Source organism: Odontesthes bonariensis, chromosome 2 (assembly GCF_027942865.1).
Source record: "Odontesthes bonariensis isolate fOdoBon6 chromosome 2, fOdoBon6.hap1, whole genome shotgun sequence".
Classification (NCBI taxonomy): domain Eukaryota; kingdom Metazoa; phylum Chordata; class Actinopteri; order Atheriniformes; family Atherinopsidae; genus Odontesthes; species Odontesthes bonariensis.
Genome location: NC_134507.1, coordinates 32,157,061 through 32,180,937, shown reverse-complemented (window position 1 = coordinate 32,180,937; position 23,877 = coordinate 32,157,061). Strand labels below are relative to the sequence as shown.

Here is a 23,877-nt window from a genome sequence, read left to right as displayed (position 1 = left end):
ACACTGTGCGATTTTTTCAATCGCGGTATTCAGCTGCTGCTCATACTGTACGAGTGAATCGCAAGGGTTAAAACGTCACAGCTCACGATTCCTGTTCTCACACTGTACGACCCGATGGTCTGATGCGATCTGGCTGCTCACACTACACGACACGTCGGACTCGGTCGCTGCCATGCTTTTCTGTTGTCTTTTTCTTCTTCTGTTGACATTTTTCTCTTCCGTACCTATGTGCGCGCATGCGTAGTGTGACAGGATGAGGTCAATCGGCTGGTCCAGCTGCTTCAACTGTACGAGAGCCTCACGAGGGGCGACCAGGATTTCAAACAAGTTTGATTTTCATCCGATCGATCGGGAGGTGGTCGGGAGGGCTTAATCGTTTGTCGTTACCCCATGTATACTAGACGATGCGAGACGCACGATTGAGCCAAAACTCGGCCCGATCTCCAAAATAGTCGCACGAGTGAAAATCTTGTCGACATCGGGCCAAAAATCGCACAGTGTATGCCCAGCTTTAGCCTGTTAGACACAGAGCTAGCATTAGCATGGACGACGGTAAGCGTTAACAAGCCTTTATTTTGATAACTGACTCGTCTTACCGACGTACTTGTCTCCGGACTTCCAATCGGTATGTGCTCTGACTTTCTTTCAGTGTAACTCGGGATTTTTCTCCTTTTTCTGTCCTTTTCACAAGTAGCTGCACTTTACTTCTCTGGTTAAGGTCAGAAAATAACGTAAAAATCGTGCGCCTGCAGTTCACCTGGCTGTTGAGGCACTCCCCACGTGGGGTCATACGAACTGTGCGGTGCATTCAAATGCAACAGGAACATTAAACTTTACAGATGCAAACATAAAATAAATACTCTCCCGCTTCTTTTATTGGTCTCTATGTCAGTCCAGAGAGATTCGGGGCTGAACTTTGATGAAATTATAATCAGACATTACAACAACACTCCCCCCCCCCCCCCCCCCTAAAAAATAAAAACTCATCGGATCTGCACGATTCACACAAGTCCCCCAGACAGCTGTGAAAAAGGCGGCATCCGCCAAAAGGCGCGCCGTTTGCACCCCTGCCATCAGATTAGCTGTGGCCATGCCATACAAGGCTATGGGCGAGGCTTACGACAGAGTGACGAATCAAAGTTTCGCCTTCTCTCACACGCTCATTTGTCTGTGCCTCAAGTGGGTTGACCCTTCAATGACCAGTGCAGCCCAAGTTGATCGAATTACACTTTGGCGCGGCGCATACTCATATGACTTGTTGTGACCTACCACATTTTAAAATGAGTGACACAAAAGTGGTTTCCAGCGAAAGTTGGCCTTTAAAATGTTCACAAGACATTCAGCTATGACTGAATGAAGCAGCTTTTTTTTTTTTAAATATTCAGCCAATTTTGAACTATCACAATTTAAAAATTTAGTAAAATCCTTGATGATTTCTGAGTTTACGATGCATTCCAATGACACGGAATGTTCGTGTGTGGAGTGGAGGCTCCAACTAGGGTTGCCAACTCCCTGAAAAATAAATAAGGGACACCTCATTGGAAGGGCCGGCCGAAACCGATTGCCTTCACCCTTCCTAGCCTGGTGAATTTTTTGGCCCCTTTTTTTGTGAGTGAAACAATTTGTTAACTATTTGACTCGAACCTGAATTGAATAAGATGCATATTTTTGAGTGACATGAACACTAATTATTATCCAGCAATTCACTTTAATATAAAATAACAAAATTAACTGAATAAAATAAGTATCTTTCATAAAGGAGAAGTTAATTTTTTTTTTAACCTGGACCTGTGTCTTTATTTCACCAATACTTTAAGACGAATGAATGAAAAAATGTTTTTCCCCATTTGAGTAAAAGTACTATTGCACTGTTATCTCATAGTTGCCGTGTTGTTGTTATTTTGTAGCAGAGTGGTGCAAAAAGTCTACATGTCTGTTCATCATTAAGTGGTTTCAGAGTTACATGTTTCTGTAAAAGCATTCAGAAAACATTACAGCAATGTACTGATATTAGAAAATGTAGTTTGTACTTTTAAAAGTAAGTTCTTCAGTACTTTAACTTGAATAAAATTTTGAGTGACTTTTACTTGTAGTTGAGTAAGATTTGACCATGAGTATCAATACTTTGACGCAAGTATTGGAGTTGAGTACTTTGTCTCCCACTGCTGAAAGTAGTGTTGGCGTCTGCGTAACTGCCATGTATGCTGCTTTGTTGTCTTCCGCTATCTTCTCAGTAACTCCTCGACCAATGGGATGAGCGTATTCTCATGTGTGAATATACTGTCAGGGCATTGGTCAGTCACCGAGCAGGACAGGGCCTGGGGAAAAAAGTTTACTGTACATTTTCATATAAAGCCCCCTGTTATTAATTTCCATTGGCATGATACTGCCTATTTTTAGATTCTCACAGTAATATGGTACAAAGTGCGTCCCTTTTGAGCTCAATTCGGGACAGGTGCTTTTGTTTCTAAATACGGGACGATTCCGTTTTTCAAGGGACGATTGGCAACCCTAGGGTTCGATGAAACAGAAAACTACACTAACTCATTTGCTGAAGCTTCAAAAGGCCTGAAAGGTATTTTTTTAAAAGGAGCTGGATCTGAATGAAGGCACAAAACTACAGAAAAGAGAAGAAAAATGCAAAAAGCATTGGCAGTTGGAAGGTACTGCTATGATTCAGAGGCTTCTAATTCAAAAAGTAAAGCTCTGAAGGCTATGAAAGTCACATTGGCTGAAATAGGATACATTTTCCTACGTTTTAATGCTAAAATTATTTCTGTGGCTTAAATATTTTGGAAACAGTGAGAGGTTAAAAACTTTTTTTCTGAAGAATCTTTCTGTATTCTTCCACTGTCAGTTTGAGCCTCCTCTGTGCACACGAACATTCCGTGTCATTGGAATGCGTTGCAAACTCAGAAATCATCAAGGATTTTACTAAGTTTTTAAACTGTGATAGTTCAAAATTGTGTCAACAATAACAACACTAGTTCAACAATAGTGCTTAACAGCATTCTCACAACAAAGAAAAACAGGAAAACAATAGTAATAGCATTCTCACAATAAGAGTCTGATACAAGACAGGGTATATGCACGAATCCTGGAGTTGAATTTACTACCTTTTTCACTAACTCCACCATATTTTTTTACTACCAACACAACATCGGGCAGCAGCCTTTTTGTGTGTGTGTGTGTGTGTGGGCGGTGGGGGGGGTATCCTACCCATAACCCTTATCTCCACCCTAAGGACAACTTGACATGTCTTAAAACAAATGACACAGGACAACAGTGATTAACATTAATAAACATTTAATAAAATGCGTCATATTACACACACTCACACACATCCGACAGACTAAGGTGGTGAATTTTTCTCTTAAAAGAGCAACTGAGGCCATCACAAGAGGTAACTTGTAACTATTACCTATAGGGTTTACACTGTGGACTCAAGAACTGTTCAAAAGAGTGGTAATGGGTGGTAACCATTGTGATGAGCTGTGCATCCCCATGAAGTTCTGAATGTTCTGTTCTGTAGGAGCCCCAGCATTTTCAGATTGACATTTGGGCCATCCATACTGACAGATAGCAGGTGTCTTGGGTTGGTTTGTGCAACACATTCCTGTGAATTGTAATTGAAAAAAAGTTGATTAAAAATAACGATTTGTGCTTTAATAGTCATAAAACTCTGCTAGACAGTCCCAGTAAGTCATGTTTCATCATGTTTTTCTTTTGTAGTACTCATCTGTCAGAAATATTAACCAAATCCTTCATCTATAAAGACCCCCAACAGAGCTCCCTCTACTCAGCCAGTATGTACTTACTGACAGTGTCACACGGTGAGGTCAAGTTGGGTTTTTGTCTTGTCTCCATGTTTTGTCATTTCACTTTTACTTTGAAGAGTAACTCTCCTCTTGTTTCAGGTCACTTGCCCTTCCTCATGTCTCACCTGTTGGAGTGTCTTCCCTGATTCCTGTTTCCCATTACCCTCATGTGTCTTATAGTCTGCGTCTCCCTTTGTCTTGTGCCTGAGTGTTTCATCTTTTCGTTCACCCAAGCCTGCCACAGCCACAGAAATTCTTGCCTTGTTCGTGCATTTTCCTAGCCTCCTTGCGAGTGATTTTTTTTTTTTCATAAATTTTGATAATCTAGTCTAAGTTTTTCACAGTCATTTTTGATAGCCTCCTTTAGGAGTGAATTTTTGTCATAGATTACGTTTCATGATTTTGTAGAGCCTCCGGTTTTGTAGGAGTGCATTTAGTTGTTTTTTCCTCTTTTATTTATTAAGTTTTATTTAATATATAGAAGTGTATTTTCATAGCTCTTTATTTTTCATCACGTCGCATTGGTGGTTGGAACATCCTAATAAACCCTGCCTTATTTGGATTATCTGCATCTGAGTCCTCCTTTCAAGCCAAGTTCTGACAGACAGAAAACAAACCTCTGAAAATACCAAAAGAAAAACAAAACACATACACCACATCAAAATATAAAATGATGTCGATTACATCTAGAGGTCGGAGAATTTGTTGTTTACACGTATCCAGTAACAACTGGCTTCCCCAAAAGTTTGTTGCTGTCACTCAGTTGACCACCAAATTCAGTTTCATCTGATAGGTTACTTAACTAGTCCTATACTACCTACTGAGAATATAGTGAGGTGAAAGTATGCCATTAACTGAGGAAATTAAGTTGACTGATTTAAAAATAAAGAAAAGAAAGTAGGTAGGCCTACTGTAGTAAAGTATTTTTTATTTTTACTTAGTTAAATAAGTTTCTACTGCTCCCATCACATTGAGGGCAATATGAATCAGTAATACATAGGCTAGTCATATCACACTCAAGCTTGTGGATGACATTATAATTTTTTTCTAATAGGCATATGTTATGTGCTTTGGGCACATTGGTAATTATTTTGGTAATTAATTTGATTACGTTAATTTGTGGCGCTGTTGGTCCGCCTATAAATAGGCTGGGTTTCGACATGTTAGCGACTGACTTCCACCTTTCCGCTCGCCCCATCACCAACGGGAAGGCATCGTGACGCGGCGCGCGCTCGTCCAGTCATTGTAGGCCGCAGCTGACGTCTCCAGCCTGCCATGCGGCATTTTTGGTTAGTGTTTGTTTGTTTGTTTTCTCGTTATGATTTTGGCCTGGTGGGACCGGTTGTCCTGGTTTCGATCTTTCTTTTGCATTAGGTTCCTTTTTGCTTTAGTCCAGTACTAGTAGGGGCTTCGACGGCCCTGTATAGGGTTGGCCCCCTGCTGTATCGTTTTGTTATGTTTGATCGGCTCACCAGGTCCAACTTTCTGTTATTACTTTTGGGGTTGTGTTTTTCCCTTTTCTTTCTTTTTTTGGGACACGGGAAAACTGAGGGAAGTTAACTTTCTTTTTCTTCACAGAAAATCAAAAGCAGCTGAATAAGAACTAAAGTTCCAGAGAGTTTAATAATAAAATATATATTTTTGAACCCTCAATCTTGTCTCGTGTCCTCCAAATATGTTGTGCCTTGGTAGCCGTAGCTTGGTTTTTCTTTGGTGTGAATTTGATCATCTGCAGGATTTGTTTCCAAAGAAGATTGTGCAGGTCCTGCAGAGATTTCGCTGTATCCATCTACTTTGGTTTCCTCCTCTGGAAAGAATGGTTTTAGGAGTTTGCTCACAGCCTCTGGAGGACTTTGTTTATCTTTGGTTGGAATTTTATCATCTGCAGGATTTGTTCCCAAAGTAGATTCCGTAGTTCCTGCAGAGATTTCGCTTTATCCATCTACTTTGGTTTCCTGCTCTGGAAAGAAAATTTTAGGAGTTTGCTCACAGCCTCTGGAGGACTTTGTTTTTCTTTGGTGGGAATTTGATCATCTGCAGGATTTGTTCCCAAAGAAGATTCCGCAGTTCCTGCAAAGATTTCGCTGTATCCATCTACTTTAGTTTCCTCCTCTGGAAAGAATGGTTTTAGGAGTTTGCTCACAGCCTCTGGAGGACTTTGTTTATCTTTGGTGGAAATTTTATCATCTGCAGAATTTGTTTCCAAAGAAGATTCCGTAGTTCCTGCTGAGATTTCGCTGTATCTATCTACTTTGGTTTCCTCCTCTGGAAAGAATGGTTTTAGGAGTTTGCTCACAGCCTCTGGAGGACTTTGTTTTTCTTTGGTGGGAATTTTATCATCTGCAGAATTTGTTTCCAAAGAAGATTCCGTAGTTCCTGCAGAGATTTCGCTGTATCTATCTACTTTGGTTTCCTCCTCTGGAAAGAAAATTTTAGGAGTTTGCTCACAGCCTCTGGAGGACTTTGTTTTTCTTTGGTGGGAATTTGATCATCTGCAGGATTTGTTCCCAAAGAAGATTCCGCAGTTCCTTCAAAGATTTCGCTGTATCCATCTACTTTAGTTTCCTCCTCTGGAAAGAATGGTTTTAGGAGTTTGCTCACAGCCTCTGGAGGACTTTGTTTATCTTTGGTGGAAATTTTATCATCTGCAGAATTTGTTTACAAAGAAGATTCCGTAGTTCCTGCTGAGATTTCGCTGTATCTATCTACTTTGGTTTCCTCCTCTGGAAAGAATGGTTTTAGGAGTTTGCTCACAGCCTCTGGAGGACTTTGTTTTTCTTTGGTGTGAATTTGATCATCTGCAGAATTTGTTCCCAAAGAAGATTCCGTAGTTCCTGCAGAGATTTCGCTGTATCCATCTACTTTGGTTTCCTCCTCTGGAAAGAATGGTTTTAGGAGTTTGCTCAAAGCCTCTGGAGGACTTTGTTTATCTTTGGTGTGAATTTGATCATCTGCAGGATTTGTTCCCAAAGAAGATTCCGCAGTTCCTGCAGAGATTTCGCTTTATCCATCTACTTTGGTTTCCTCCTCTGGAAAGAAAATTTTAGGAGTTTGCTCACAGCCTCTGGAGGACTTTGTTTATCTTTGGTGTGAATTTGATCATCTGCAGGATTTGTTCCCAAAGAAGATTCCGCAGTTCCTGCAAAGATTTCGCTGTATCCATTTACTTTAGTTTCCTCCTCTGAAAAGTATGGTTTTAGGAGTTTGCTCACAGCCTCTGGAGGACTTTGTTTATCTTTGGTGTGAATTTGATCATCTGCAGGATTTGTTCCCAAAGAAGATTCCGCAGTTCCTGCAAAGATTTCGCTGTATCCATCTACTTTAGTTTCCTCCTCTGGAAATAATGGTTTTAGGAGTTTGCTCACAGCCTCTGGAGGACTTTGTTTTTCTTTGGTGTGAATTTGATCATCTGCAGGATTTGTTCCCAAAGTAGATTCCGTAGTTCCTGCAGAGATTTCGCTTTATCCATCTACTTTGGTTTCCTGCTCTGGAAAGAAAATTTTAGGAGTTTGCTCACAGCCTCTGGAGGACTTTGTTTTTCTTTGGTGTGAATTTGATCATCTGCAGGATTTGTTCCCAAAGAAGATTCCGCAGTTCCTGCTGAGATTTTGCTGTATCCATCTACTTTGGTTTCCTCCTCTGGAAAGAATGGTTTTAGGAGTTTGCTCACAGCCTCTGGAGGACTTTGTTTATCTTTGGTGGGAATTTTATCATCTGCAGAATTTGTTCCCAAAGAAGATTCCGGAGTTCCTGCAGAGATTTCGCTGTATCTATCTACTTTGGTTTCCTCCTCTGGAAAGAATGGTTTTTGGAGTTTGCTCACAGCCTCTGGAGGACTTTGTTTATCTTTGGTGTGAATTTGATCATCTGCAGGATTTGTTTCCAAAGAATTTTCCGTAGTTCCTGCAGAGATTTTGCTGTATCCATCCATCAACTTTGGTTTCCTCCTCTGGAAATAATGGTTTAAAGAGTTTGCTCACAGCCGCTGGAGGACTTTGTTTATCTTTGGTGTGAATTTGATCATCTGCAGGATTTGTTCCCAAAGAAGATTCCGCAGGTCCTGCTGAGATTTCGCTGTATCCATCTACTTTGGTTTCCTCCTCTGGAAAGAATGGTTTTAGGAGTTTGCTCACAGCCTCTGGAGGACTTTGTTTATCGTTGGTGGGAATTTTATCATCTGCAGAACTTGTTTCCAAAGAAGGTTCCGTAGTTCCTGCAGAGATTTTGCTGTATCCATCTACTTTGGTTTCCTCCTCTGGAAAGAATGGTTTTAGGAGTTTGCTCACAGCCTCTGGAGGACTTTGTTTATCTTTTGTGTGAATTTGATCATCTGCAGGATTTGTTCCCAAAGAAGATTCTGCAGGTCCTGCAGATTTTTCGTTGTATCCATCTACTTTGGTTTCCTCCTCTAGAAAGTTTGGTTTTAGGAGTTTGCTCACAGCCTCTGGAGGACTTTGTTTTTCTTTGGTGTGAATTTGATCATCTGCAGGATTTGTTCCCAAAGAAGATTCTGCAGGTCCTGCAGAGATTTCATTGTATCCATCCATCAACTTTGGTTTCCTCCTCTGGAAATAATGGTTTTAGGAGTTTGCTCACAGCCTCTTGTTATAAATTGGCTTTATTCTTAGACTTTATGTATTCATATTCTGTAGTTCTCTAGATAATCTATTTTCCTAGTTTTTACGGTACACTCTACTCATACAACGCTAATGTACGGGAAATCCTCTAATATTGGCCTGAATTCCATTACTGGCCGGGATTCTAATATTGGCCGGTCTCGCTGTCGGAAGAGGTAAATACTGGCCGGACTCTTATACAGGCCGGGTCTATAATTAGAACCAACGATTTCTCTGGACAAGACTTGCAGCTCAATGCGCTTTACAGTCAGATTACCGGTAACAACAAAGTTAAAGCAAAATTAAGTAAAATAAAAAATAAATAAGTAGGCTATATGGTATGTTGAAATTAGCATTCACTTCTATCCCTATCACATTCGAATGCGATCACGATCGTGAGTGAGCCTGTCCACTGTGACTTGCAATAACGGCCAAACTACCGATATCGTTTTTTACAGCCCTGCGCTGCTGCCCGTCTGCGCGAGGAAGAGAACAGACAGGCAGCAGAACATGAGGAGGACGAAGAAGAACTGTACAATAATGAACTTGTTGTAGAGACTGGCGCGAGTGATGAGGAGATTACGGGGAGAGATGAAGAGGAGATGAAATACCGGTAGCCTAATCATCACCATGGTTAAGTGACAATGCACTACTGGTAACTGCGGTCAAGTGAGCCGCGGATGAACGAGTGGCGGCTCACTTGACCGCAGTCTACTGGTACTGGTATGTTTGCTACGTTTCTGTTACCATATTACCGGTACTGCACTGGAATTTAGCCTGAATTGCCGGTATTTGTCTATTTTATAGGTTCAAATAGACACAAAATCTCGTTTTTATTAATTCCACTGGTAGTCTGTTTTGCTCAAATAGAAATATAGGCCTGTCTCTAATTCTGGCCTCCTTCCAATAATGGCCGGGACCAAGATACACGTGAGTGAATAAAGGCCCCGGGCTACATTAGAGGATTTACGGTATGTCCAACACTTTAAGATGACGTAGCGGGATAAAATAACTGGGTCAGATAAAGCGTCTCTTAGGACAGATAGGTCTGGTACAGTAGATGCACGCCTGAAACAACACTTACACACACATCGCTTATCACATCCAAAGAACATGACAAAGACGGTGGATGGCCTGCTCACAGCATGAGTAAATATTCAATGATGCGTCGTCAAATGTAGGTACAACCTCTGAGATAAGGGTGAACATAAATATGAAATGTTTCCAGATCTCGGGACTTGGTCGGACGGATTTCATGCGAGAACTCTGTCTCTCCGAGTCCAGCGCTGATACTTGACCTGTGACCTCCAATAAATACTTTGTTTAACTTAAGACTGCTCCAACTGGTTCTTGGGCTTCCAATATAAAGAATCACCTCTAACAACTGGTGCCGCGACCCCGTGAATTGGACTGACTCCGAGGAAGGACTGCCGGAGCTGATTGAGGGGGTCACATTGTTCAGACAATTCGAGGCGCCCGAGAAAAAAAGGTGAGCAGAAAAACCGCTTATATATGAATATATGTGAAATTTCTGCACATTGGACAAGCTAAATTAAGTTGTCTGAATTTAGATGTCCCCTGATCAGTAAAAATCAAAGCATAAATTTACTGTTTGTTTGGTTTATTGAGGGGTCACACGTAAAAGTATAAAAACACATATTCTCACATAGGGAATGAAAATAAGTGTCCTTCAAAAAGTTTAATTCGAACAAATAAAAGAAACCGTGTGAGAGGTTTTCTTCTAAATTGGTATCCTCATGGGCAGAGTCCGTAAAAACGTCCGCAGCTCAGTGGTTAGACTAGAAAAATAAAGTGTTAATCCTCATGGGAAGGGTCGGTAAACTTATCCACGGTGGTGGTCAGACTATCAATTGTGATTTGGGGTATCCTCATGGGCAGAGTCCGTAAAAACATCCGCAGCTTAGTGGTTAGACTAGAAAAATAAAGTGTTAATCCTCATGGGAAGGGTCGGTAAACTAATCCACGGTCAGACTGATAAATCATAAAGGACACAGGGAAAGAGTTTGTTATTTTTAATGAAACTGTGGGGGTGGTTCGCCATTTGAAGAGATTTTTGCTGTGACAGAAAACAGATCCCAAGTGGTTTGTGCATATTGGGGTTGGAATAGAAAAAGGGGGGAAGTAAGATAGGGTGTTTCAGAAATTGGTGAAGTAAAATGAGTGGTGGACTGGGAAATGACCCCGAGCGAATCAAGCGCACAGGAGTTTTAGAACTTGTGTAGAAGCTTCTTGATACGGGTCCTACCACTCGGGCACTGAGCCCTTCACCTATTCTGACTAACACGTGTAATAATATCTAAATATGTCTCAAACAATGATCAATGAGTGGAAAACATGTGAACCCGGCTCTTTGCGGTCGGTACTATTTGACACTTTGATGGGATGGCAGAAATAAGCAGGAAAATTTCTGGCAGAAGTTAAATTCTCTATTCAGACACAGCCCTCTGCACATATACAACACCAAATGCCAGCAGGGCCGTTATCATCTCCAGGGGCACATCCTAATACACTAGAAGATGAGACACCCCTTCCCAACATAACTGCAACGGAGGAGAGACAGACAACTCTGCCTCCTCCTCCCCCTTATGCTGAAGCTTGCATGCTATTGGACGCGGTCCAGACACAGTTGCCCCACACCACACATGTCAAAGTCAAGGCCCGCGGGCCAGATCCGGCCCGCGAATAAATTATCTATGGCCCTCTGGATGATATTTAATTACCATTAGAACCGGCCCGCAGGCCACAGCCGCCCGCTGGCGTTTTGGAAGCACCAACACTACATCCCCCACAATGCAACGGTAGCCCGCGAAGTCACTGCAGCGCGAACAAGCGGCTTCATTATTCATCAGCAGTCAGAGTCAAAAATGGCAAAACGTAAGGTGGACGCTGAGAACAGGGACTTTCAAGCCAGGTGGGAGGCAGAGTACCTGTTTACGGAGGTAAAAGGCAAACCTGTGTGTCTTCTGTGTGGAGAAAGTGTGGCGGTCATGAAAGAATACAACCTAAGAAGGCACTATCAAACGTCTCAGAAACACACAGTCAAAGATAAGAATATGGACACGGAACAAAGGCTACAGAAGGTGGAAGAATTAAAACGAGGACTTAAGTCCAGGCAGGCTATGTTCACACATGCAAAATCACAAAGCGAGGCTGCTGTCAAGGCCAGCTTTATTGTGGCAAAAGAGGTCGCAAAATCAGCACGGCCCTTTACAGAAGGAGAGTTTATCAAAAAGTGTATGCTTGAAGTTTGTGACGCAGTGTGCCCAGACAAAAGAGTTCTATTCTCAAACGTGAGCCTGAGCAGAAACACCGTTGCTGAACGTGTAGACCAGCTTTCCACCAACATAAAAGAACAGCTTGTGAGAAAGGGAAAAGATTTCATCGCATATTCTCTTGCTGTGGATGAGAGCACGGACACATCTGACATCGCCCAACTGTCAATTTTCGTCCGTGGAGTAGACTCCAGCCTGAGCATAACAGAAGAGTTTTTGGCATTACGTCCTATGTATGGCACAACTACAGGACAAGATCTGTATGAAGAGGTATCCAGATGTGTAAATGAGATGGGGTTGCCTTGGGAAAAACTTGTGGGATTAACCACAGACGGAGCACCCGCAATGTGTGGGCGCAGGAGTGGATTGGTGGCAAGGATGCGTGAGAGGATGCGGGAGGAAAACGTCACAGATGAGCTGACAGCTTATCACTGCATCATACACCAGGAGTCATTGTGTGGCAAAGCCTTGAAAATGGAACATGTAATGAGCACCATAAAGCGAGCAGTTAACATCATCAGAGCCAAAGGTTTAAATCACCGCCAGTTCAAGGCATTTCTGGGAGAGTTCGATACAGAGTATGGTGACTTACCGTATCACACAGAGGTGCGATGGCTAAGCCAGGGAAAGGTGCTGCAAAGATGTTTCGAGCTGCGTGAGGAGATCTGTATGTTCATGGAAAGCAAGGGGAAAGACACAACAGAGCTCCGAGATGAAACTTTTCTGTGTGAAATGGCGTTTCTCTGCGACATCACGAGCCATCTGAATGTGGTGAATCTGCAGCTGCAGGGACGGGGACGTGTCATCTCTGATATGTACACAACAGTGAAGGCCTTTAAAACCAAGCTGAGTCTGTGGGAGATGCAGATGCGTAAAGAAAACTTGAGCCACTTTTCCAGCTGCCAGACCATGAAGGAGAAGCTCTCTACCGCTGTGTTCCCGAGTGCACAGTTCGCTGATAAACTCAACACACTTGCCGCCAACTTCCAACGCCGATTTGCTGACTTTGAAGCCCAAAAAGGCAGCTTTGAACTGCTCAGCAATCCCTTTGCAGTTGATGTGGAAAGCGCACCACCACAACTGCAAATGGAGTTGATTGAGCTCCAGTGCAATGACACACTGAAAGTAAAATACGAGAGAGTGGGTGCTGCTGAGTTTGCACGTTTCATCCCCGACACAATGCCCCAGTTGCGCATCCAAGCTGCTCGGACGCTCTCTATGTTTGGCAGCACATACCTGTGTGAACAACTGTTCTCATTAATGAAGCTAAACAAAACATCACACAGGAGCCGTCTTACCGACAATCACCTTCACTCAATCCTGAGGATTTCCTCAGCTCAGAGCCTAACCCCGAACATCGATGAACTTGTGCAAATGATGAGACACCACCAAGTATCAGGCTCCTCCTCAGACAAGTGAGCATCACAGAGCGTATTTTCAGTTTTTAATTCAGTTAAATTCTTACATTTGTTTCGACAAGACGTGATTTTTCTTTGAAGGGAGTATTGTTTTGTCTCTGTGCCATATATTTTGTATTTTATTTTATTTATTTATATTTATTTTTCAGTTGAATGGGCTCAGCGGAAATTGCAGATGCCATGAGAAAGAATACAACTGATTTGATCTATTTTTTTACTATTTGAAAGCAGTTATTGTTGTTGTTGTTGTTTTTAAATTGTTTTTAAAAACAATTTAATTTTTTGCTGTTTGCCTGTTGAAAATGTTTATATAAATGTTTAATGTGCAATCATTTCAATATGTTCTAATAAACATTGAACCAGTCCGGCCCTCGGCTTGTAACAAATTTGTTTTTTTTGGCCCTCGGTGTATTTGACTTTGACACCCCTGCCCCACACTATACGTGCTACGTCAGGAGCACTGCCCAACTCTACACCACTTTCCTACCCCCACCAACCTGCTGCTCTACAGAGCAGACCTCCAGTCAGAAACAGGGAAAGAGGAAACCACCACAACAGGGTCAAACTCACCCGAAGAAGTAATGATCGATGCTATCAATGCAGGGGCTACGGCCATGGGGCCAAACAAGGTCGGGTCAAACAGTACTCACACCAAGTACGGGGGATTCCTCAGTATGATTACAATCAGTGTTCGAATTATCCACCGGGCTTCGGGGGGATTGGACTTTTTGCGGATCAATTGATGACGTCACCCCCCCCCCCAAAAAAAAAATAAAATCATGATAATATCATGATATGCAAACACAACAATACGTTATCATTTGCAAACTCCCTGCTAGAGCCTCATATGAATCAAGTGACCACGTTCGCGGGAAGATCACATCAAAGCACTCGTCTCCGTAAACTCCATGTTGCCAGATTGGGCTGTTTTGGATGACCGTCTGCGGGTAAAAATGGGTATTGGGCGAGTTTTTCTGTATCTGTATATGGCTCTATGGCCATAGAAATAAATAGAATTCAGTTTAGACTGGTTTAGTTTAGATTTAGTGCCTCCAGGCGGGGTTTGAGCATGTTTGGAAATCATCTGGCAACCCTGCAAAATCAGCGCTGCGCAGGTGAATTCAGCTCAAATCTGCACGCAGCACTGTCAAGTTCAACCACCTAGCCAAAGTTTGTCTCACACACGTTGCTGCAGCAGGACGTTGCTAAATTTCCATTTAGAAACAAGCACAGCAGCAGAACCAACACATGCAGAATAATACATAAATATTAAACCTAGCAACGACCCAACTTCAAACAGCTGTATGGCTTACCAAAAGCCCACTAGCAAACTAGCAACTAGCCTACATTATGTAGTGCCCATGAGACGCAATCAAGAAATGTCAGTCAGCAAAGTGAACCCAATGACACATACAGAATCAAGCTGTAAATTATCAGACTACAACTGCCAAATTCAACATAGCTTGTAATGTCCGCTGTAAATGTGGGAGAAGGATGTCATGACATGTTCATGACTTCTGGCCTAGTTACATCCTGGGCCTTGTTGACTGGTTCATATGAATATTGTTGATAGTTAGAATGAGCGTGTTTATGATAAACTGCGAAAGCTAGGCGCCTCCAGAGAGGGCCACGTACACTTGTTATGATAAAACGGTATAAAAGGGTGTCCCAGAATGAAGACGGTGGACATTTTGTACATTCTGTATGCACGTTTTGCTGTGACAGTTTGTTCAATAAATTCCCCAATGGACTGCTAACCGACGGTGTACTCGGCCCTATTTTCTCCACAACATAATGGTGACCCCGAGTGCGTGAGATTTTGGCAGCTGGAGCCCGACGGAGCGCGTCCTCTGTGCGCCGACAGCCGAGATCAGTCGTTAAGCCTGCAGGTACGACATATTTTTTCCTTTTTTTTTCTGAAAGCGGCGGTGTCTGTTGCTGGTGTACAGGTGACGGGCCTCCGACAGCTCCACAAATTTAAAAGAACACGGGAGAAGGACGAGTATATTCGGTGAGCATCTCATTGTTACCTCTGCGCAGGGGGGCTGTTGAAATTGTTGAAATTGTGGGCCAAGGGGAGCCAAGTGTTTTAATTGAGATAAAAATTGGGTAAACAGCAGCTTATGTGAGACGTGTTTTGTGAAGCAGACAGCTGTGAGCAGCTGGTCGGGCTATTGTGTTGTTGCATTGTTTTTTGTGGTAATTAAGAAGGGCTAGTCGCTAATGCTCGGGCAGGAAATAAATCGATGAGTTTAAACTGGAATAGTGGATACGCTTTTAGAGCGGGCAGAGTGGTTATCACTCGTTCATAGTGATGTCATAGAGCCAACGGCCGACCTTTTATGCATGGGGGGTTCGGGCTACCGTGGGACTATGGTTCGCATTAGTCATTAATATATGTGAAAATTATTTTCACTAGTCAAGGAGTAGACGAATGCTGGTAATTGATTGACTTGCGAACATAAAAGTTTGAAGGTGGAATCAAAAGAGCAGTTCAAGAAAACTCCGAAAAAGTCAATTCCAGTTCTATACGGGCACATTTTAAGTATATATGTTTATATCATTTTATATATCTGCCTAGAACTCTTTGGAGTTATCCGAGACCTCAGTATAAAGACATTTTGAGAAGAAAATTCAAATTCGTTTATGAAATTGGCCACAGGAGATTATTATTGAGAGGTCACAGCGAAGCTGGTAAAGTACACGTCAGCATCTGTTGCTTTGGTCAGAGACCATATCACAAGGCTTGTAGGGAAAACACATTTTGTATTCCATATATTGCCGACACCAACATCTCCTGAAAAATTAAAAGTCTAAATGAAAGAAATTGATAATTTAAAAATGTGAAGATTTGAACGGTGACTGACACAAAACTTTTGACCGACTTGGTGTGAGTGCGTGGGACCGGTCTCTGTTTGTCTGTCAATGTGTGTGTGAAATCTGATGTTTGTGTGAATCAAGAAAGAGAAGAAAAGAGAAAAGGTTCTGACTCATATCATCCCTTGACTTTTGAGTATTCGTAGTATTTTAAGTTAAATTCAGATTTGCTTCATTTCGCTGAGTGCATCTTGTTATTATTGAATTATTGAGTACTGCTGTGATTGGTGTTAAGTTTCTAAAGTTCTATTCTTAACAGGCGAGTGAATGTGTTTTGGCTTTCAGGGGGACAGAGGGTGCTGCGCGCTCACGAGGCTGGTGCTCTGTCCTTGACAGTTCTCTGCTGCTGCAAATGTTCGTGTGTGATCACATTTTCTTTCCTTGTGTCTTCCAGGGGCACTTTATGGTTGAACTGTAATAATTATTAGTTTTCTTTAGGTAATGTGCTAATTGCAGAGTTGTTATCAGTCGAGTAATGAGGGTTTCGCAATTCTAGAGGAGAAGGTTCTGTCTCTAGTCAAGTTGAATGTGACATTCCTGATAAAGAAAGTTTTTCGCTTATGCATTGTTTCTGGATCTTTTGATTTGTATTTTCCCTGTCTACAGCGTGTTAAATTGTATTTCTTCCTCTTTCTTAACTTGTTACAAAGTGTGACAAACGCCATTTTGAGTTTGGGTGTGGTTCAATTGTTATGTCTGGTTCAATTGTTATGCTTGGGAGGAGCTAATAACAGTCTAGGAAGTAGAGGTAATGGTGTGTTCATATTTGATTTGTTAGAAATTCACGTGGTTCATTGGAGGCAGGCTTAGAGGTGTGTTCATATTTCATTGGTTAGAAGTTACTGTCGTAGACGTGTTCCACTGGAGTTAGATTTAGAGGTGTGTTCAGATTTCATTGGTCGAAATTGACGTAGCTGTGACGTGCATTGTATCATCTGGGATTGGTGGAGAGACATTGTGGGTGGATTGGATCAGAAACATCCGGGTGTGAGCAAGGGTTGGGGCGGCGCCAAGCCTGAGTCACTTTAAACAGAGTAAGCAATAACAGAGATTTCGATTAGCAATAAACTAGCAATCAATAGCATCGATTAGCAATAACTAGCATTGTCGAGCATAAATTAACATTTATTAGCATTGGTTAGCAATCAATAGCATTGATTAGCAATAACTAGCATTGTCGAGCATAAATTAACATTTATTAGCATTGGTTAGCAATCAATAGCATTGATTAGCAATAACTAGCATTGTCTAGCATAAATTAGCATTCAATAGCATTGATTAGCAATAACTAGCATTGTCTAGCATAAATTAGCATTCAATAGCACTGATTAGCAATAACTAGCATTGTCTAGCAGAAGTTAGCATTCAATAGCATTGAGGAGCAATAATTAGCATTAAATAGCATAATTAGCATTCGATTAGCATTGGTCAACAAGGAAGCTAGCGGGATTAGCAATATGAAGCATTGGTTAGCATCGCTAGCATTTGTTAGCATTGGTTAGCATTTCGTTAGCCATAATTAGCATTGATCGGAAATACAATTAGCATTGATTAGCAATAGCAATAAGGCAAATATTGGTTTAAATCTTAATTGGCAATAAGTTAGCATTCATTAACAACGGTTAGGAAGCCAACATCAATTGACATTGGATAGCAAACAATAGCATTAACAATAAGCTAATAAGAACTTAACTACAAACTAGGAATCAAAATAGCAACAAGCTAAATTAGCTTAACAGTAGCATTGATAATATCCAATAATTAGCTGCATCTAAGCTAAATTGAGCCGAGCATTCAATGAGCATCAGAGTTGAATAATTAGTTAATTTAAATTGATCTTCAAAAGTTGTTTGAAAAAAGGGGGGGGGAGAAAGGGATAATAATAATTAGCATTCCCGGGTCTAAGGAACTAACTAGGTGAGACGATGGATGTAACACCAACAATAATCGTTAGCGCTAGGCATCCAGGACGTTACAAAGACATTCAAAAGTTATCTCAAAAATGGGAAAAAAGAACCAAAAATATGTTCCCACCCTGGCCAAAGGATGGCACTTTCGACGTAGCTGTCTGTGAAGTTATGGAACAAAGAATCAACGACCACAAATCAAAAAACAAAAGCAAAAAGAGACAGAAAAAGAGGGAGCTTGAATTAGAAATTTTGCACTTCTTTGAAACTGAAGGTCGTCGTTACAGAAGGAATTTGAAGGAAGGTGTAGCCATACTGAGGGGGGAACAGCCGGTAGTGGAGAAGGTCAAGCAGTATGAGTCTGCAGGACTATATCCAACACTGTCAGGGGTGATGAACATAAAAGGAGATTTTGAAATGAAAAATCAGGAAGTACCTTATGTACGCCCTGAACCACAGACAGCGGCTTCAAGCAGTCAGGGAGCTCCTGAGCCAGGCGCTGTCGGTGGTTCAGATCAGGTTGCAAGGGGAAACCCCCCACAATATCAGGCAGCGTCAGATCAAAAACCATCATGTGATCAATGTTCATCTTGTACTGAACACATCAGTCCAACAGCTTCAACATCAGCCCAGGCCTCAGGTTATCCGAAACCACTATCTGTTGTAGAGTTTAAGAGTCCAACAGCCTCAGATCCAGCAACGGCACAGGCCTCAGATCACCAAAAAGCACTACACCTAGATCGTACCACCACTCCCATAGTAGAAAAGTCTATACTACAGGAAAGGACGTCACAAGAAAAATCCATGGTACATGAAAGGCCTCCCAAACATTGTAGTACGGCCAGGAAGACACCACAGGTTTTAGACTGTTATGCAGAATATGAGGGGAAACTGGCAGAAGATTCATATTGGATAGAGCATACTCATTCCATGGTTGATTTACAGCAAGAGATAAACCAAGCAGAAGAGCAGGTTCAGGAACAGAATCCACCCGGCCAGCAGGGAAACGGCAGGGACAGAGAGTTTAATTTAAGATACCGACCAGGTATTCATGCACCACAGAAATATACTGCGGGTAATTTTCCGATTTTGGTGAATGGGATGCAGGGACAGTATGTGCCGTGGCAGATGCTCGACCTAGCGGGGCTGGTTGCCAGACTGCCGGACATTCACACAGGTGCAAGCAAATGGATAAGAGCTTTTGAACAAGAAACTGTGGGCAAACTGTTGGCTGTGGGAGACATCAAGGCAGTGTGGGCAAGGTGTTTTGGAACTACTACCATGGAGGGCATTTTGAGAAACAGTATGAATGGCTGGATGGTGGGCCATCGAGCAGATGGAATTGGGTTCGATGCACATCGACCTGCACTGTGGGGAGCTCTGCGAGCTGAGTATCCTACGAAAACGGATCCAAAAGCGTTAAAGAGCGACACACTGTTGGATACAGATAATCCAGCGGCGTACGTTGCACGCCAGTTGGAAAGATGGAAACAAGAACTGGAACAAGACATTGAACCTAACACAGTGCTCAACTCTGTGTTCAGAGACTCTATCCTAGAAGCCATGCCCGACCCAGTTCGAGCGAGGCTGGAGGATGTGGTAGAGTTGAAATCAATGACACATGCGGCATTCCGGGATAATGTTGTGCATGCTATTGACAAATACAGGCAAAGTGAACGGAAACGGAAGGAGCAGGATAGGAACTTGCAGAGGAAACTCACACAGATGCAGTTGGAAGGACCAAAGGTGGGAGGCCAGGCCCTGATGACACCGGGGACCACTGAACAGGTACCTCCACCCTCTACACCCTCTGCACCCTCTGCACCCTTTCAACCCGTCACACCTCAGGCCTACACGCAACCACCATACACACCACGGGCAGGAGGACGAGGCCAGTATCGAGCCCACCGAGGGTTCGGGAGAGTCACAGCTGGGAGACGGAGGTCCTCGGGAGCATGTTGGACTTGTGGCGAGGTTGGACACTTTGCTGACAGATGTCCGCGAGCACCAGGAAACCAGAATGTGCGGCAGGACCGCGGCCAGTCCCCGCGGGGTGGATCAAGTGGCCCGGCAGGCCCATGGGTGAGTCCAAACTTTGGTTATTAGGGGTGCCCACAGAGTCCTAGAGGGGAGGGTCAGTTTCCAGTCGTAATGGTGGGAGCTGATGAAGAACCGATGCTGCAGGTTCTAATCGAGGATGAGCCAACTACAATGTTGGTGGACACTGGAGCCACCTACACTTGTGTAAGTCAACATTATGCCACACACCTCCCCATGTCAAATAAATTTATTGAGACAATAGGATTCTCGGGAATTAAGCAGCTAGTACAAATGACCGCTCCCGTGCATATCTCCACAGGAGAAAATGAAATCAGGATGCCAATCGGGGTATCAAATCAGACTCCCCTTAACTTGTTGGGGAGGGATGCCCTATGCAAACTAAAAATTAAGATTTGGTGTTCACCGCAAGGCATAATCTTGGATAAAAGAGGTCTGGAGTTTCCAGAGTCGACACAGGCAGGCACAGCAAGAATCTATTGGTTGGGAGACATTTCGGAGCCAGTAACAGGGGCTTGGAACAAATGGGAAAAATACATTCAAGCCCAGTGCCCTAAAGCAAGGAAACCTACGCTTGATTATCATTGTACAATGTATTATGATGTTTCAAAAAGTGGAGAGTTCGAAGAGCCATGGGACAAACAAACGGAAAACTCTGAGATAAATTTGACAACTCAATACATTATCATTGGAAAACAAGGGGCAGCCATGAATGTGGAATCAAATGCATTTATTTCAAAATGGTACAATGTGCCAGAATCTGCTCCACATGTTACTTTGTTGGTGAATGAGAATTTCAAAGCAAAGGATGTGGGGCCCATGATGAAAACAGCGTTAGGAGTAAAGTGGGAGCGAACAGAGAATCCGTTAATTTTCCAATCACAGGATGCCACGATGATTAAAATCCTATGCAGCGTAGCAGCATTGGCGAAACCGCAGGCTGTTATGGCATTGGTGAACCAATCAGTCCAGACAGCAAAGCAAAGTAAGACAGAAGGGGATGAGAGTGATCTGTTGAAAGAAATGATAGCTCACGTCCCAAACCAAGTGTGGTCTAAAAATGAGGCCGATGTTGGTTTGGTGAAATCTGCTAACCCAGTGAAAGTAGAGTTAAGACCTAATGTCAAACTTCCTAATCGTCCTCAGTATCCACTCAAGCCAGAAGCAGAGGAGGGGGTAAGTGGGACAGTAGAAGGTTTTGTTGGAAAAGGAGTGTTGGTTGAGACAGTCAGTGTGTGTAATACTCCAATATTTCCAGTACTGAAGGCAGACAAATCTAAATACAGGTTAGCACATGACTTGCGCATGATAAACGCAATTGTGGAAGATTGGCCAGCAGAGGTGCCAAATCCATACACACTCCTCACCAACGTGCCTCCTGACGCAAAATTTTTCACAGTAATCGATTTATGTTCTGCATTTTTCAGCGTTCCTCTAGCTGAGGAATCCCAGTATTTGTTCGCATTCACATACAGAGGTAAGAAGTACACTTACACCAGACTTCCTCAAGGGTTTAAACACAGCCCTCATGTGTTTAACCAGCTCCTTGGACAGGACCTAGAGGGCCTCGCATTGAACGGTACCCTACTACGCTATGTTGATGATCTCTTGCTGTGCGCACCAACACTTGAGGCATGTCATCAGGACTCTATGAAAATCCTTGAGAGGTTGGCAGAGGGAGGGTACAAAGTTTCTAAATCGAAACTGCAGTATTGTCAACCTAAAGTAGATTATCTGGGGAGGGTAATCTCGCAGGGAACGATTGCTATTTCCCCAACATACTTGGAGGGAGTAAGTAAAGCACCATGTCCAAAAACAATCGAGGAAATGATGATCTTTTTGGGGATGACAGGTTTCAGTGCAGATTGGATAGAAGATTATGCAATTAAATGCGCTCCCTTGAGAGGGATCATGAAACAATCCAAAGACCAAAGGTTGAAAGCACCACTGGAGTGGACCAGCGAGGCTAAGTTAGCCTTCGAAAGTTTGAAACAGGATTTGCAAAAAGCACCAACACTGGCAATACCAGACTATGAGAAGCCATTTTTCTTATATGTCTCGAACAGACACAACATGTACGCTTCTGCAGTGCTGATGCAGGAAACGTGTAGTGGTCGAAGAAAACAAGCCATTGCGTATTACAGTACAAAATTGGATAATGTTGTACAAGGCTGGCCACCGTGTTATCAAGGGTTGGCCGCAGTGCAGTATGCTTATGAGAAAGCATCCACAATAACAATGGGGTATCCAGTCAACATCATGACACACCATAACATCTCAGAACTAATAAATCAGGGAAAGTATGTTGTGACTCAGGCGAGGTGTTTGCAGTTTATGCATCTGTTGACATATCCGGATGTGAGAATACAGAAGTGTACTACATTGAATCCGGCGGATGTCATTCCACTCGAGTTTGAAGGAGAACCACATGAGTGTGTAGCAGAAACTATGAGATATACCAAATTGAGACCTGATTTAGAAGCAACTCCGCTTGGGCGGGCTGATGTCACATACTTTGTGGATGGTTCATGTTTCAGAGATCATTTGGGTAATCATGCAGGTTTTGCAGTTGTGAAGCAGGAGGACGGAGACTTTGTGACGGTGAAGGCTGAGAAGTGTGAACAGCCATGTTCGGCACAGTTGGCTGAACTGAGGGCATTAACGGAAGCATGTCGACTGGCGAAGGGTAAGGTTGCAAATGTGTACACAGATTCTGCATATGCTCATGGTATTTGCTATTTGTTTGGAGCAGTTTGGAAGCAGAGAGGATTCAGAAGGGCAGACGGGAGTCCAGTGCGGCACGAGGTCCAAGTGAGGGAGCTGATTGCAGCCATGATGCTCCCCTCGAAACTGGCAGTGATAAAGTGCCAGGCACATCGGAAAGGTAACGAAATGGTCAGTAAAGGTAATAACGCGGCTGATGAAGCAGCGAAAGTAGCATCAGGATGCCAGGTGGCTGTTTTGGCACCAATGGTGTCACTGGAGCCAGTTGTTACGCCAGAGGACATCATTCTAATGCAACAGGAAGCAGGGGTGGGGGAGCACAATGTCTGGATGCGGAGAGGCGCCACGAAGAACGAAAAGGGATTGTGGAGATCACAGGATGGTCTCCTGGTGGCACCAGTGGCTCTGCTGACAATGCTGATCTCTGATGTTCACAGTGTGGATCACTGTGCCAGGGGAGAGGTAGTGAAAAGGGTAAAACAACAAGGTTATTGGTCACCATACATGCATGCAATGGTTGATGAAGTGTTGGGTCAATGTGAAATCTGTGCACAGAACAATGTGCGAAAGGGTGTGAAGACACCAGTGGGACACATTCCGGTGCCAGAAGGACCCTTTAAGTCATTGGTCATAGACTATGTGGACATGATTAAAACAGTACAAGGGAAAAGGTACATGCTAGTGGTGATTGATCGGTTCAGCCGGTGGGTCGAAGCAACTCCATCCAAGGATTTGGGAGCAGAGACGGTCGTGAAGTTTTTGGTAAGAGAGGTGATTCCTCGGTTTGGCATTCCGGCAGAGATTAGCTCAGATAACGGCTCAGCATTTGTTCAGAAGGTTGCGAAAGGCATTCTGCAGCAGCTGCGAATTAAGCAGCGCTGTGGGGCCGTTTATCACCCACAAAGTCAAGGGATGGTTGAGAGAATCAATGGAACTTTGAAAGTGAAATTGAATAAAATCTGTGCTTCAACTAAACTGAACTGGGTAGATGCTTTGCCGCTTGCACTAATGAGCTATCGTATGCAGACTCATAGAGTCACGCACCTAACACCGCATGAAATGCTAACGGGTCGACCCATGCCGGCACCGCAGTTGAGAGGGCCATTTAAAGGGCCCCCACTTGAGCAGCTGCAAACAGAGTTGAAAGCTTACATGAGGCAGCTGAC

At 43.1% G+C, this 23,877-nt stretch overlaps 1 protein-coding gene across 1 annotated transcript; it reads left to right on the top strand.

Moving 5' to 3' along the window:
* Positions 1–11,149: 11,149 nt before the first annotated feature.
* LOC142400586 (general transcription factor II-I repeat domain-containing protein 2-like) lies at positions 11,150–13,243 on the top strand. The gene has a single exon (XM_075485613.1). The coding sequence runs from the start codon at positions 11,320–11,322 to the stop codon at positions 13,144–13,146; it is 1,827 nt and encodes a 608-aa protein (XP_075341728.1). The 5' UTR covers positions 11,150–11,319; the 3' UTR covers positions 13,147–13,243.
* Positions 13,244–23,877: the final 10,634 nt, after the last annotated feature.